Below are 14,688 nucleotides of genomic sequence, written 5' to 3'. Positions count from 1 at the left end.
TTGTTTTTTTTCTTTGCAAAAAACCATATGAAGAGCATTAGACCCAAGCTCATAAAACCTTCCTTATGAAAGAAAAGGTCCTTTTTAATCTTCAATCACAGCAGCAATATAATTGGTCTGTCTGTCAGGCTGACAGTAGTGGTAACTTGTGACTGTCTGTACTCTGCTAACAGCATGTAAAGGATATCAGTTGGTCCGTCTGTCTACTAATGACCAGACTGCCATGAAAACTGGTCTGCGTGACAAGACATGCTACATGTACTTAACTTTCATCTTGCCCACTCGCAGGCTAATGTCAACTTCCAGGAGCTCATAATCTAAAAGGCATATAATTTGCTGATCAACCTTTTGATTTGAATAATCCCAGCTACAGCTTTATAACCTATGTGTGTGTGTGTGTGTGTGTGTGTGTGTGTGTGTGTGTGTGTGTGTGTGTGTGTTATCAATGTTTTTATTACACCAGGAACTGGAGAAGGAGAGGACAGACCTCTTGGAAGATGTGACATCTAACAAGAGAAAGATGAAGGAACTAGAGGACAACCTCCTGTACCGACTCACCAGCACACAGGCAAGGAAATACATCTAAAACTGTCATATATAACGTTTTAAAGTGAACAACATTGCAATTATGGAATTGGGCATATGATAGTCATCGGTGTGGATACTGTAGCAGTGTCGAGAGCAACCTTTGGACACTCTTATTTTCCTGGTGCTTCTTTGCTTTATTAAAGAACAGTTTTGAAAAATAGACTATTGGTGATATCTGCTGGCAAATATGCTCATCTGGAGTACATTAAAACGTTGGCCATTACATTTGTTCCTAGGAAAGAAAGTTGCATAAATGAGGTCACCCAATGGAAGAATAATAGAAAAACATGCATCTGTTACAGCCATGTCTCTATTCTGTACTCCATTACTATAGTTATTCCAAGGGATAATCTTTCCATTTTCATTCATTTTGTGACGCACTCTTTATATAATATCACAAACATGTGTCTTTGTAGGGTTCGCTAGTGGATGATGAGAGTCTGATTCTTGTCCTTGGCAACACCAAGCGCACAGCTGAAGAGGTCACTCAGAAACTACAGATTGCTGCAGAGACCGAAATCCAGATCAATGCTGCCAGAGAGGAGTACCGACCTGGTAGGTCATGGCAACTGACCCAGAGACAGAATTGACACTTTTTTGGTAATTTACTCTCGGTTACAGTGTGCCTGCCAAGTTCAGGTTCAATCGCACAAAACTGATTCATTTTCAGTTTATAATTCAGCTCAAGCTATGACAAACATAAACACTGTCCAAGAGAAAATTTGCTCACCACACACATCCCTTTGAAAACAGATTTAGTTCTCAGTGTCAATCTGTGCTACATATTTTAAAGTTGACAACAGACACCAGTTTTTTTGGGGGAATATTTTTATAAATGTGTGTGACAGGACTTAATGTAAAGAGACATTTTTTGATCCATTGATCCAACCACACTTATTTTGCCATCGCTGTTGCAATTTTTGTGTTTGTGTGTGTTTTAAGTGGCCACCAGGGGCAGTATCCTGTACTTCCTGATCACAGAAATGAGTATGGTGAACGTCATGTATCAGACCTCTCTGAGACAGTTCCTGGGACTCTTTGACATTTCTCTGGCTAGGTAAGAATACTGGCATTTGCTGCTCTCTGTAATGAATTGGTTTCTTTTCTAAGCGTGGAGTTTACTCATAAATTAAATTACATCATTGTCTTGGTTGAAACACACACACCGTTTTTATGCTTGCTATACAGCAAGTGATCCTGTGCAACTCCATGTCAGCCTTTGTCTTACAGAGCTGGGCCCCATATCTTGCTCATCTCATTGGGATCTCAGTCTCAGTGGGGGATTTGTTTGGGCTATTAGCATCGTCTGTTGGAGCACTTGGTACACTTTCTAGGCGACTGAATCTGATTAGAATGCAGACATCTGTAAAGCCTTTACCAAAATACTGATTTCCAAAATTAGCTAAACAATTTTGAATTTACTTTAGACAGCTCATACTGTTCTAATTTGTGGTCCAAAACCTACCTCATTATCTCTCCATCATCTTTCTACAGCAGGAAAGAGATGCTGCCATATGTTGTCAGAAATGTTATAATTGTACATGGAGCACAACAGCATGATAAATTGGTGAATACAAAAGGGAAAGTCAGATTGCACATAATTGCCAAGCTCTAACTTCTAGCCATTGATTACAATATACTCCCTTTCATCACGCCTTCATAACAAAAAGAAGTGTTATGAAATGTACCTTCCGAATTAGAAAAGAAAGCTACCTTTGTTACAGGGTTTATATTATTTCACTCATTGTAGTTTCTGACCATCTATATGTGACAAGCTGTGATTGTGACATTCATAATTTGGAGCTTTCAGTGTTATATGGAGAAGGTGACTCTTGTACTAGATCTCTGTAGATCAAATAGTACTTTGTGGTTGAAGGAGATAATGAGGTAAAGAGGGACTTCATTATTATCTTTTGAAATCCTAAAAATAACACAAACACCAAACAATAAAGAGAGTCAATATAACAATGCTACAAAGATGGCCTGAAGCATCACCATAGAGTTGTGTCTATAAACCTCAAATCTATTATCACCATCAGAAGGTAGTTTTTGTTGCTGAGCAATTGGATTGAATTGTTTAAAATTTAACAGGTGTTCAATTTACTGTGTCCACTTCTTGCATATAAATTAGGTTCCTCATGTTCAAATTAGGAAAATTAAAGCCTAATCCTCATCATAAACGTCTGTTTTATAATTATCTCGAAAGAAGTTGTCCTGTCAATATATCTCATATTGCTCCTTACTTGCTACATATGTGAGATATGTATGTGGAGAGATTTTATTGTTGTCTTGTAGCCTCTACTACATATGCAGCTGAAAACTAAAGGGAATCGTTTTCAGCTTGTTATGTTAAAGGTGGAAGCTACTGAGTCATTGATACTTTAATTATGATGTTTTGTTGTCGAAAGTACCACTTGTCGATTGCTGCTTATGCATAGTGCAAAGTCTGAATGCCTGAGGCAAATATCAAATACAGTGACAGACTATTTTAACCAGCTACACATTGATTTGCCAGCTCCAATAATGTCTTGTCAAACCATACAACTAATTATGTCAATGTTCCCAATATGCTTAATAGCTGGAAGAAGCTTTCAGATAATTCACTGTTTCTAAGCTACAGACATCCTGAGCCTCTCAGTCAGTACTGTTTATACACAAGTCAATAAACCAAAAACAGACTGTTCTGTTCTCATTAGGTTAAGCCGTCAGACCAAACTGTGATCTCTGTCTACATTTGTAGGAGTTAATATTAAATTTGAACTGTGTGACATTATAGCAGGGGGCTGTAAGCTGCAAATTTGATGAAACTTTATATGTGGTATCTGCTATGAAATTCTACTCAAACAGGTCCTCCAAAAGCCCCATCACCAGCAAACGAATCGCCAACATCATAGAGTTTATGACCTTCGAGGTGCACAAGTACGCTGCACGAGGCCTGTATGAGGAGCACAAGTTCCTCTTCACTTTGCTGCTGACACTGAAGATCGACATGCAGAGCAACAGGGTCAAACATGAGGAGTTTCTCACACTCATTAAAGGTAAGAGGAAAATGTGAACAATGTGCAGGGTTTTTTTTGTTATTTGGAACAAAATCAAGCACTGTATATTTTAGACTTCAGTATTTACCAAAGAATTGAGCTGCAGTAAAAATCAGCAGTAATATTGGAAAAGTTTCCAGGAAGAAAGTGTTTCTTTGTCCTTATTGTGTCAGTATCTAGAATATGTATTGGATATGATTTGAGCCAAAGAAAGACGTACGTACACTGGCGTACCAGACACCTGCCTCCACTGAGACTGCATTCAAATCGCAACATAAAAAGAAGAGACGCTACAAGTGTGTACACAAAAGTGTACAGCTATGACTCACCTCAAAACAGCCTCCAGGCCCTTTTGATAAAGACTGAAATTGCCATTTCCTATTTTCAGTTTGCTGTTTTTTTATTCTGTATTCATTATTTACTTTGCGGCAATATATATATTTTTAAAGCTCATCTCAACGTTCACACACATTTCAAACATGCCGGTATTGTAGCAGTTCACTGCATCAGAAATGTGGAGTGCTCCTCACCGCAGGGATAAAAGCCAGCTATAGCAACTGGCAAGGCCAGAAAAGACAGTCGGCTTCATGCATGCAGCTTCACCATCTGTCACCTCCAACCTGCTGAATATGGACTCAGTATGACTTTTGTGTATGTTTGTAAAGGTTGTGTTTGTGTGTATTTGAAGCATTTATCATTGTGTATTTTTGCATTTTGATATATTTTGTACATTATTGTGTATGTATTATACACGTGCACATGTGTGTTTATGGATATGTGTATGTGTGTTTATCTTCCAGGAGGTGCATCCCTGGACCTAAAGGCCTGCCCTCAGAAACCAGCTAAATGGATCCTTGACATGACCTGGCTCAACCTCGTAGAGCTCAGCAAACTGTGGCAGTTCTCTGATATACTGGATCAGGTACAACAAACACACACACTCACTCACACAAACACACACACACACACACAGATTTAGCAGTGATCTCTAGGTGCTTATTAAATATTTTTCACAGCTCTCCTTTGCTCCAGTAAGCATGTCAATATCAGTCTCATCATGTCTCGCTTCATCGCTCTCTTTTATACACATCCAAACACAGACGCACACACTCATCACAACGGACTGTCACTCACGCACAAATACACACACCCTTGTGGGTGAGTGACAGCCTGGTGGCTCTCATGGAGGGACAAGCTCAGTGCTCTGTGAAATGAGCTTAGTTTGGAGAAACTTCCAATCAATTACTTTTTGGCTGAGCATTTGCGCGGACGTACAAATGTGTACGTGTGTGCACCCTTGTTTTCCTTCCCACACACAAACACACGTGTATTTTACTGTGAATGATTAACTGGGAGAGGTGGATTAACAGTTCTTTGTTTAATGAAATCAGTTGAAGAGCAAGGCGAGGACAGGATTGTGTTCACTCAAATCCTTAGACTGGGTCAGAAATGTGTGTGCGAGACACGAATGTGTAACACTCTCTCATCTAACAATGTCCTCTTCAGCAAAACACTGAAACCCTTATATTCTTAAGTAGCGCTGCTCAGTGGCTAATAGACAAAGACAAGCAGCTCTCAGTAGTGAGTGTGTTCAGCTATACAGTATGAATGTATGAATGTAAAATGGGTGGTTGCGTCACTTTCCTGGATTCAGTAATTGCCACAGTACAGTATTCATTAAAGAAGACACACTTGATTTCCAAAATGACCCACATTCAACTTTTGTCATTCAACCTCTTTATAATACAACTTCTATTTGAAGTAAAGTTGATATCATGTCCTTTAGTCGTAGAATGATGTTGTAAATGCACATGTTCATGACAGAGACTTCAGACAGGGAATGTATAGCTGTGACATCAGCGGAGAGTTGAAAGGAAACATTACTCGTTGCGGTGTGTCTTTAAATCCAAAACCAACTCCCAAAATGAATATGTCCAAAATGTTGGTCATGTGCTCTTTCCCTACAAGGTCTGCTCTCTGTCCAAATGCAAACACTTCAGGCTGCATCACATATCACTAATACACTTAATATATGCCAGGGTTAAAACATGTGGTCAAGGTTAAATCTGATTACAGACCAGCTGCATGTTAATACCGCTTATGCAGTTACCAGGTTATTGGAGTGCATGTACTGTAAACGTGATCTCTGATTTCCGGCTTTAACCTGATTTCTCCCAGTAACACGGTTTCCTGCGTACATATAAACACTGTGATTAGCAGCATGTTATGTCACAGTATATTTGCATATGTTGTGCTATCAAGCATTCATATGACTTCTTGAAAGCTCATGGTGTCTACATGGATTCAATGCAAACTGCAGTGTCAAAAAGTGTCAATTCAGGACCTCATGTTTATATCCGGGTTACGTGATGTGTTACATGATGTGTGTCATTCTGTGTTTGTTGTTAAATAATTAGGAGGATCTTCCATTTAAGGGACTTCTTTTTGATCTTTTTTCTTTCTTTTTGCTTTTATTTTCGCGAGTGATGCATTTAATTCTGGGGATGCTTTGACTATCAATGTGTGTCTAAATGTATATGCCTGCAGCCTGTATTGACATTTTTTCCCACCCCTCATTCTGTCAAGATTTGATGTAATGAGAAACAATGAAAGGTTTTCTTATTTTTATCTGTGTTCTCTTGTCACATCTGTTTTACACGTTTCTTACAGATAAGTCGTGACGAGAAACAGTGGAAGTCATGGTTTGATAAGGACGCACCAGAGGAGGAGGTGGTCCCAAACTCCTACGACCAGGCTCTCGACTGTTTTAGACGCCTGCTCCTCATACGCTGCTGGTGTCCCGACAGAACCATAGCACAGGTCAGAAAAGACAAGTCTGTGTGTGTGTCTGGTTACAATGTCCAGATACAAGGAGCTTCATCACAATACATTTGTTTCCACTTTCATAATGAACAGTAGAGGTTGTGTAAATCCGATTCCCACAGTTGTTAGGTCTCATCATGATGCATTTGCAGTATGATGCAGTCATACCGTAACATAAACTTAAGTTAGTCTATAGCAACATATTCTTAATTAATTGATGGGTCAGGGCTGGAAAAGAGATGCTGGTTTATTTAAAAAATACACTTGTCTTAATGAGACTGGGTTCAGTAAAAAAGTCTTCCACAGTGATATCTCCCTGGGCCAAGCCTTTCCTTGAAGGGAAAAGTGGAATACATTTAGTAAAACAGCTCTCTCTCTCTGAAGCTTACTGAGCCTGAATATCTTCAATGGCTAATGGACGTTCACTTCTTACTGATGGGTAGTGTTTTGGTCCACTGCAAACGAGCCTGGAGTGGAATTTATTTTGTTGCACTCACAAACAGTCCTGCAGTTGTCTTCGTCTGTCCTACGGCAGCAGTCTTTACAGTTGACTAAGAGTAACCCGTAAAAATAAAAAATCCTTTGAACTATTCCCAGCCTTCCAGAAAGTAAATGTATTTCAATATTTAGTTTTAATTCAGCCTGCATAGCTGAACAAGTATTTTCCCTTGCGTTTTTACCGTTTTGCATTATGAAGCAGGAAACAAACAAATCCACTCTGCCATATTTCTTTCTCTTTCTCCTCTAGGCCCGTAAATACATTATGGATGCAATGGGTGAGAAGTACACTGAAGGGGCGATTCTCGACTTGGAGAAGATGTGGGAGGAATCAGACCCACGAACGCCTCTCATCTGCTTCCTGTCGATGGGCTCGGATCCAACCGACTCCATCATTGCGCTGGGGAAGAGGCTGAAGATTGAGACCCGATATGTCTCCATGGGACAAGGGCAAGAGGTCCACGCCCGCAAGCTCCTGCAGCAGACCATGGCTAATGTGAGTCAGGGGTGTGAGGTTACTGCTATTTTTACATCATTTGATGTAGCAGCAGAACGGCTGTTTCATGCAATTTGTTGAACTAGACAGCAAGGTGCTCTGCCGCTGAAAAATGTGTTTTTAAAATGTATTTTTATAGACAGACCAACCTTTTCAGAGTTAATCTAACACACAGATCTTTTTTTTTTTGACTACATTATCACTTTGCAATCCTTGATATGGTGGATAACCATTACTCTTGTCATTTGTCCCCCAGGGTGGCTGGGCCTTACTCCAGAACTGCCACCTGGGTCTGGACTTCATGGACGAGCTAATGGACACGGTGACAGAGACAGACTTTGTCCACGACAGCTTCCGCCTTTGGATAACCACAGAGGTCCACAGACACTTCCCCATCACCCTTCTACAGATGTCAATCAAGTTCACCAACGAGCCACCACAGGGCCTCAAGGCGGGGCTTAAAAGGACCTATGGAGGTGGGACCAGTTTGGTTCAGTTTAGTTCAGCTTGAAGCAAAACATGATTACTCAAAAGTCCAGAATTTCAGAGCAAGGTTAGAGTGGTAAGGCTGTAATAGGAATACAGATGCTCACACCCTGCCCTCCATCAATACAATGCTCCAGCCTGAGAACATTGCTAGGCATAAATATCATGGAAATAAAGTAAAACATCAACAGATTGATCCTTAGTTCATCATTATAGGGGGATCAGATGTGTTTGTGCGAGCAAGATAGAGGAAGTAACACAATGATGCAGAGTAGGGTGTCTTGTTATTCTTGATGTGTACATGTGTAAACAACTAATTTGCTTGCACACACATATCCACCCACACACACATACAGACCTTCTATAAGCCACATAATCAATAACTAAAGGGATGTGTATGTATCCTAGGGAAAAGTCAGCAGGAGAAAAGATGATGAGCAACTGTTTGCTGCGTAATTCAGTGTATTTTACACCCAAGTACCAAAAGCCTGTAAGGTTCATGAAATTTTAAACAAGTTGAAACACGTAGTTTGAGTTTTTATTCAAGCCTTAAAAAGGGAGAAAGAGGAGAATATTTAATATGCATAAACCAGCTGTCTTTGCCTGGTTCATATGGAAAAGGGATATGTGAGGTTCCTGAAGGGCAATTGAGAGTCTGGGTACACGCTTATCTTCAGCTCTTGAATCCTAGCTGCAATTAAAACATTGCATTTATTCATCTTATTAGGAGAAGAGAATCAGAGAGGAGATCACACTTGTTGTGGGTAGTGCATTCAGAATATTAAACTCCATTCTCGTGGCGTGCTAATTTTTCCTATATTCCTTCAAAGCAGAGCTTGTTTTGCTAATTTCTCTCGACCTTTACGTGTTACAATTCCCAAACGACATAAGGCTGAACCACCTGGATTAGGGAGAAGGCAAACCTCACATAGGAGAAGCTATTAGGTGGATATCGCAGAGATATTTTCCATATTTTTTCCATAATTGAACATTTTGGAAATCCAATATGAGTCAGAGATTTCCCAAAAGAGAATTGCCAACATACATTATGCTAAGTTAAAAGTGTGCATACAGAACTGTATGTGTGTCATACCTAGAGTATACCAGAAATTTCTACAATCTACATCTATTTTAAACCAAATAAATAGCAAATATGTATGTAACATTTGATCAAAATTCACTTAGCTTAGAGCTTTTTTTTTGTCTTATATTGCTTTTTTATTTTGTCTTTGAAAGGGGATTCTTGTATTTGTTCCTAATGTATTAATGCCTTCCAAGTCTGCTATAGTAGAAGTAACAAACCTTCTGTAGCTGGAAGGCTTTGGATCACAGCTCCTGAAAAGCCACCACAATGATTTTCTGTGCATTTTACTTTTAGCCTCCTATTGAAGGGGACTGATCATGTGTTCATTCATGTATCCCTCACCAGGCATAAACCAAGACCTTTTGGATGTCAGTAACATGGTGCAGTGGAAGCCAATGCTGTATGGAGTGGCATTTCTCCACAGCACAGTACAGGAGAGGAGAAAGTACGGGCCTCTGGGATGGAACATCCCCTACGAGTTCAACCAGGCTGACTTCAACGCCACTGTCCAGTTTGTTCAGAACCACCTCGATGACATGGATATTAAAAAGGTAGATAGATTGATAGATGTGTGCATAATAAATAAATCATGCAATGTAAATAAGCAAATAGTCTGATATACTGTAGTGCGCTGTATCAGATTCATGAAATATGCAAAAACAACAAAATAACCATTCCTTTATCTTCAGTCTCCGTCATACAGAAAAGTCGTCTCTGAGGAGTTGGTCAACATTGTCATCAGATGTGACATAAATTTGTTTCAGGAAATGTTTTATTAGCAGAAAAGTGTCTCATCCAACTTTCATGAACATGCCAAACAGAACTTATGACCACACCATTAAAGATGTGCACAACATGAGAAAGTATAGTCTACATTTTCCATATCCGGTCTCCTCACAATACACATTCATCAACTCCTTTGCCATGGTTTTGGTCAACACCTGTTAAAAAAAAAATGTCATCTTGTGTCACTATTTATTTTTTATTATAATAAATAACTATTTAATATCTCCTCAGGGTGTGTCATGGAACACAGTGCGATACATGATCGGAGAGATTCAGTATGGCGGCCGTGTGACTGACGACTGTGACAAGCGCCTCCTCAACACCTTTGCCAAGGTGTGGTTCAGTGAGGACATGTTCGGACCTGCCTTCAACTTTTACAAGAGCTACAGCATCCCGAAATGCTCCAGTGTTGACCAGTATCTGACGTACATTCAGGTGAGTCACATCCAGATGGATGATGGTTGACTGTATCTGGCTTCTACAAATAATACAGATTTAAAGCCATTTGTATGACTGGACATGTGGCTGCAAAGACGTCACTGTCAGTCTCTGATAAGGCGCCGCAGTCTTGAGGATTTCATGTATGTTTGGACATTTAAGCCCTATCTTTCTACTTTTTTGTTCAAATTCTGCACTTGTCGTGTGACATGGCAGTTTGTTTCAGTTTTTTTCTACGCTGTCAGCTTTCAGTGACATCACAAACAGTGAAAAGAGCAACACTGACGAGATGAGGTTTCTGCAGGATGCTGACACACTGCACTCTTGTCACATCCAGATACACGCTGCCACGTGTGATTTTAGATAAAATGCAAGCATGCTCATTTTATTACAGATTATGTATGATTTATTAGTGTGCTTGTGTGCTTAACTGGTGGGTTTGTGCATGTGTGTGTGTCTGGGGGGCAGTTCCTGAGCTAGTTTCATTAAAGATAGTTTCATTATGATGGATGCTCAGGGCTGCCAGGCTCAGCAAGCTTATTCCTCTGCACCGCCTCTCAAATAGAGAATGACAAACACAGCCTTGGAGAACACACACACACACGGGCATAAACGTACATAGGCACAGCATTCAAACACACACATAGTGCATACACACAAATACACACACGTTCACACTTTATCTACATAGACAAAATACACAACAGAGCACAATGTGTCCCTGCGTGCGTGTCCACGCGTCTGTGTATTTAAATTAAATGCAGGCAGACAGCTAAAATTCCCTAAGAGAAAATAAATGACCACAGCGAGGGATAAAGGCTATTCTGTCCAGCACCCAGTGTGACTCTTTCTTCATCACCTCCCATTTGTCTCTGTATGTTGGCCAGGCTCCTCCCTCCTGATGTTTGACTCTATTTGAATGTGCACTGTGATGGATGTGCGAGCCGATGACGACAAATCACAAGCATCTTTATTTCTGAAACACAAACTCTGAGCTGTCCTCCATCAACATGCAAATACAAAACTCTACTTTCAGTCGTCATGCCTATGTGCTAATTGCAGTTTCACGCCTTTACACCATTCTTGATGTGTTCGAGGCGATTAGAGGATTCATGAAAATTAAACAAAGCATACAACATATCAGATCAGTCTTTGCTTTTGAGTGGCTTTGCTTACATGACATCATTGATCATAATAAAGCTTTGTGCAGCCATTATATAGTGCGTTTGTTTGAATTTTCCAGTTTTATAAGGAACCTCATTAATCACACTGCAGTAACAGATGGTCCTTTGTCCTGTCAGTTGAGAAAGACACTAACTGCAAGATGTCTTTGAACCAATTAAAGCAACTCTGCACCTTTGATAGGCAGATTCAGCTCACTTCTTGAGTTACTTTTAAAATCTAAATGTCCTTATTAGAATAACTTTGGCCCTGATTTTAATCCAATAACAGATTTTACTCCATTTAGAATGTCATCAGTGATGGCCGTATGTAAGCACTGGCTCAGTATAAATAAACCATATTGGTGAGCCAGTTTATATGCTGTGTATTCAGTTTTTTTTTCTGTAGATTTTCATGCCACCTGAACTCATAATCAATCATGATATGAGTGAGGGCATACCTCCCCATTGTTTATCCCTTTGTGACCAACTGGAAAATTGGTATTGACTGCTACAGAGCTCCTGTCAGAGAGCACAGAGTCACTGGGTGAACTTATTTGCTCAGCAGAGAAAAGCTAACATGATATCAAGTTGTTTGCTGCATCGTTTTTATTAGGTAGTTACAGTGGAGAGATGACAGAAAATGAGGCAGAGAGAGAGATGCAACAAAGGTTCCCGGTAATTGGTGCAGCCAGTAACACTATACATAAGTCAGTCTCTGTGATTCAAGGTAAGGATTCACAACACACATTTCCTATGAATGCACAACAAAGCATCTGTCCCTAAAAAACATCACATGCGGCCACATTGGTGGTACAGCCACGTGATTTCAATTCCCAGCAGCAGGACCTTTGGCTTGGTCTTAGGTCCACTAAGCACAATTAACCTTGTTTGTAGGTGGGGAGCCGGGGAGTGATGCCGTCACTGCACTAGCATTTCATACTAGGTTGTCAGATACGTGCTCCATTGGACTGGGAGGGATAGCGTGAACCTCCCACGTGTTACACCATCACAGTGAAGGCTTTTGCTGGAGGGTGAAAAGAAGCAGCTGGTGACACTGTGTGTATCAGAGGAGACACTTGGCCAACAGTGGCTTAGCAGTGACAAACCATGCTGCTATGCAGTGAAATATGTATATGAAACTGTGGAGGAAAGGGGCAACCAACCCTCAAAACAAAGAAAAGGCAGCACATAACAATCTATTCCATGTTGTTGGAGCCTGTTTCACCCATGAGCTCTGTCAGCCTGTTTCTGCTAGCTACGTTTGAGGTGATAAGCTGCTCCATGGGGCACTAGGGCCCTCTCACAGCACTTGTAGTGAGAGTACAGAGAATTCATCTTGGCTATTTCTTTCTGAAAATACTTTCATAAATGCTCTGTGAGCCAAAGTGATCTCTGGTTCAATAACTTTTGCTGTTTTTCTTTCACAGGGCCTCCCAGCCTATGACACTCCAGAGGTGTTTGGTCTCCACCCAAACGCAGACATAACCTACCAGAGCAAGCTGGCGAAGGACGTACTGGACACCATCCTCAGTATTCAGCCGAAAGACAGCTCATCAGGCGGGGGGGAGACCAGAGAGGCTGTGGTGTCCAGGCTGGCTGACGACATGCTGGAGAAACTGCCTCCTGACTACGTACCTTTTGAAGTAAGTGTGTGTGCACCATGAACAGCCCGAGGTGAGTGAAGCACCATGTGTGGCTGGTGTGTTACAGTCAGAGAAGTGGGGTGTGTGTTGGTGAGGTGATGGAAGGTTGTGTGTGTGTGTCTGAGACAGTGACAGACGGAGAGAGAAGGCGACCAGAAATAGAGAGGGTGTGAATGCAGCTGAATCTTGCTATCTTCATTTTATTTTGGGTTTTCTCTCTTTTTTGTGACTTAAGAGAGTGAGGAGAGAGTGTGACTTTTCAAAGCTCGTCATGGATAACTTGTCACTGCACACCACACCCTGCGTCTGCCACATTCACTTCCATCTATCTGTCTATACAGTATGTCAAAGCAGCAAAAACTAGATTAGCCCCATAAATGTATTTCAAAAAAAGGGACAATACAGAGTTCAGGTGCCCAACAGAATGAAGGGAAATACAGAAATGGTAACATAGAAATAACCACATTTGTAATAAAAGATCTACCTTGGAAAACATATTGAAATAACAGATGAATCCATCTCACAAATTCTTTTCTGTTCCTTACAATCAGTAGTAACTATAGAAACCTCACTTCCTGTGCTCAGTTTGTCCCTGAAGCATGTAAACAGTCTTTTTTTCTTCCTTTATTATCCAGATAAGAAAGAGAAAAGCTTATGCAACGCTTCAGAAGTTGCAGATGGATCAAACAAATCTTCATTTTAGGAAGGTTACATGTAAACGTAACTGTAGTGACTCCAGCTCATGAACATGTCTGTCTGTATCTACATAGCAGGTCTGTGTGTGCTCATGCGTCTTCACTCCATGCATTATAAATTTGTCAGGAGATTCATTAAAGTTTCATCTTCTTATTCGATCCAATAAAACGTAACCAGGTAAGGGAGCGCCTCCAGAAGATGGGTCCCTTCCAGCCCATGAACATCTTCCTGCGTCAGGAGATTGACCGGATGAAGAGGGTCATAGTTCTGGTCCGAAACACCCTGACAGACCTCAAGTTGGCCATTGATGGAACCATCATCATGAGCGAGAATCTGCGGGATGCCCTGGACTGTATGTACGACGCGCGCATTCCTGCACGTTGGAAGAAGGTTGGTTGAGAGAACTGAAGTCATTGTGCCCTGAAAGTGATATCACTCATAGCAATTCAATTGTAAACTTAAACTTCTTTGGTTTCAAACACATCACAACAAAAGCAGATTGACGCTCTTAATCTCCTGCACTGACCGAATGTGAAAATAAAGAAGTCTTAGGTTACTTTTGTCATTATTTTAGCTTTTTAGTTGTCTGCTTCACAAAATGCAAAATGAACCTTCCTAACAGGAACAGTCATCTTTTAATTCCACTGAAAGCTATTAATGTCCATTGCTTTCAATAGAGAATGCTAACAAGCCACTTTAGGGAGCCTCGTGGCGCAATTTAATATCTCAAAGATCTTTTTATTACAGTGCAGGGATCATTTCTCTAATGTTATTCATTGTCCTCATGTAAATCAAAGGTTTACTTGTTTGCTTCGGATAACATCAGAGAATGTCTTGCTAGCTAAAAGGGAGCTCATCATCATCGGTCAGCCTCTAATCTAGCCCACACTGATGCTCCTTACCTTTATTTATGGAGCTACTTTATTTTCAAATTTGATCCGCAGCACAC

The 14,688-nt window shown here is 40.6% G+C and overlaps 1 protein-coding gene across 5 annotated transcripts in view; it reads left to right on the top strand.

Moving 5' to 3' along the window:
- dnah5 (dynein, axonemal, heavy chain 5) overlaps positions 1–14,688 on the top strand; it is an 88,816-nt gene that overhangs the window by 70,253 nt on the left and 3,875 nt on the right. For all 5 annotated transcript variants that reach the window (XM_070911247.1, XM_070911248.1, XM_070911249.1 and 2 more), the window contains 12 exons: positions 464–568; positions 1,005–1,143; positions 1,531–1,645; positions 3,436–3,626; positions 4,427–4,548; positions 6,297–6,446; positions 7,198–7,443; positions 7,700–7,919; positions 9,359–9,564; positions 10,031–10,234; positions 12,828–13,043; positions 13,917–14,129. In XM_070911247.1, the coding sequence (XP_070767348.1) occupies positions 464–568; positions 1,005–1,143; positions 1,531–1,645; positions 3,436–3,626; positions 4,427–4,548; positions 6,297–6,446; positions 7,198–7,443; positions 7,700–7,919; positions 9,359–9,564; positions 10,031–10,234; positions 12,828–13,043; positions 13,917–14,129 (2,127 nt within the window). The remainder of the gene's footprint in view (positions 1–463; positions 569–1,004; positions 1,144–1,530; positions 1,646–3,435; positions 3,627–4,426; positions 4,549–6,296; positions 6,447–7,197; positions 7,444–7,699; positions 7,920–9,358; positions 9,565–10,030; positions 10,235–12,827; positions 13,044–13,916; positions 14,130–14,688) is intronic.

The sequence above is a fragment of the Enoplosus armatus genome, chromosome 9 (assembly GCF_043641665.1).
Source record: "Enoplosus armatus isolate fEnoArm2 chromosome 9, fEnoArm2.hap1, whole genome shotgun sequence".
Taxonomy (NCBI): domain Eukaryota; kingdom Metazoa; phylum Chordata; class Actinopteri; order Centrarchiformes; family Enoplosidae; genus Enoplosus; species Enoplosus armatus.
This window is presented reverse-complemented; position numbering and strand designations above follow the sequence as displayed.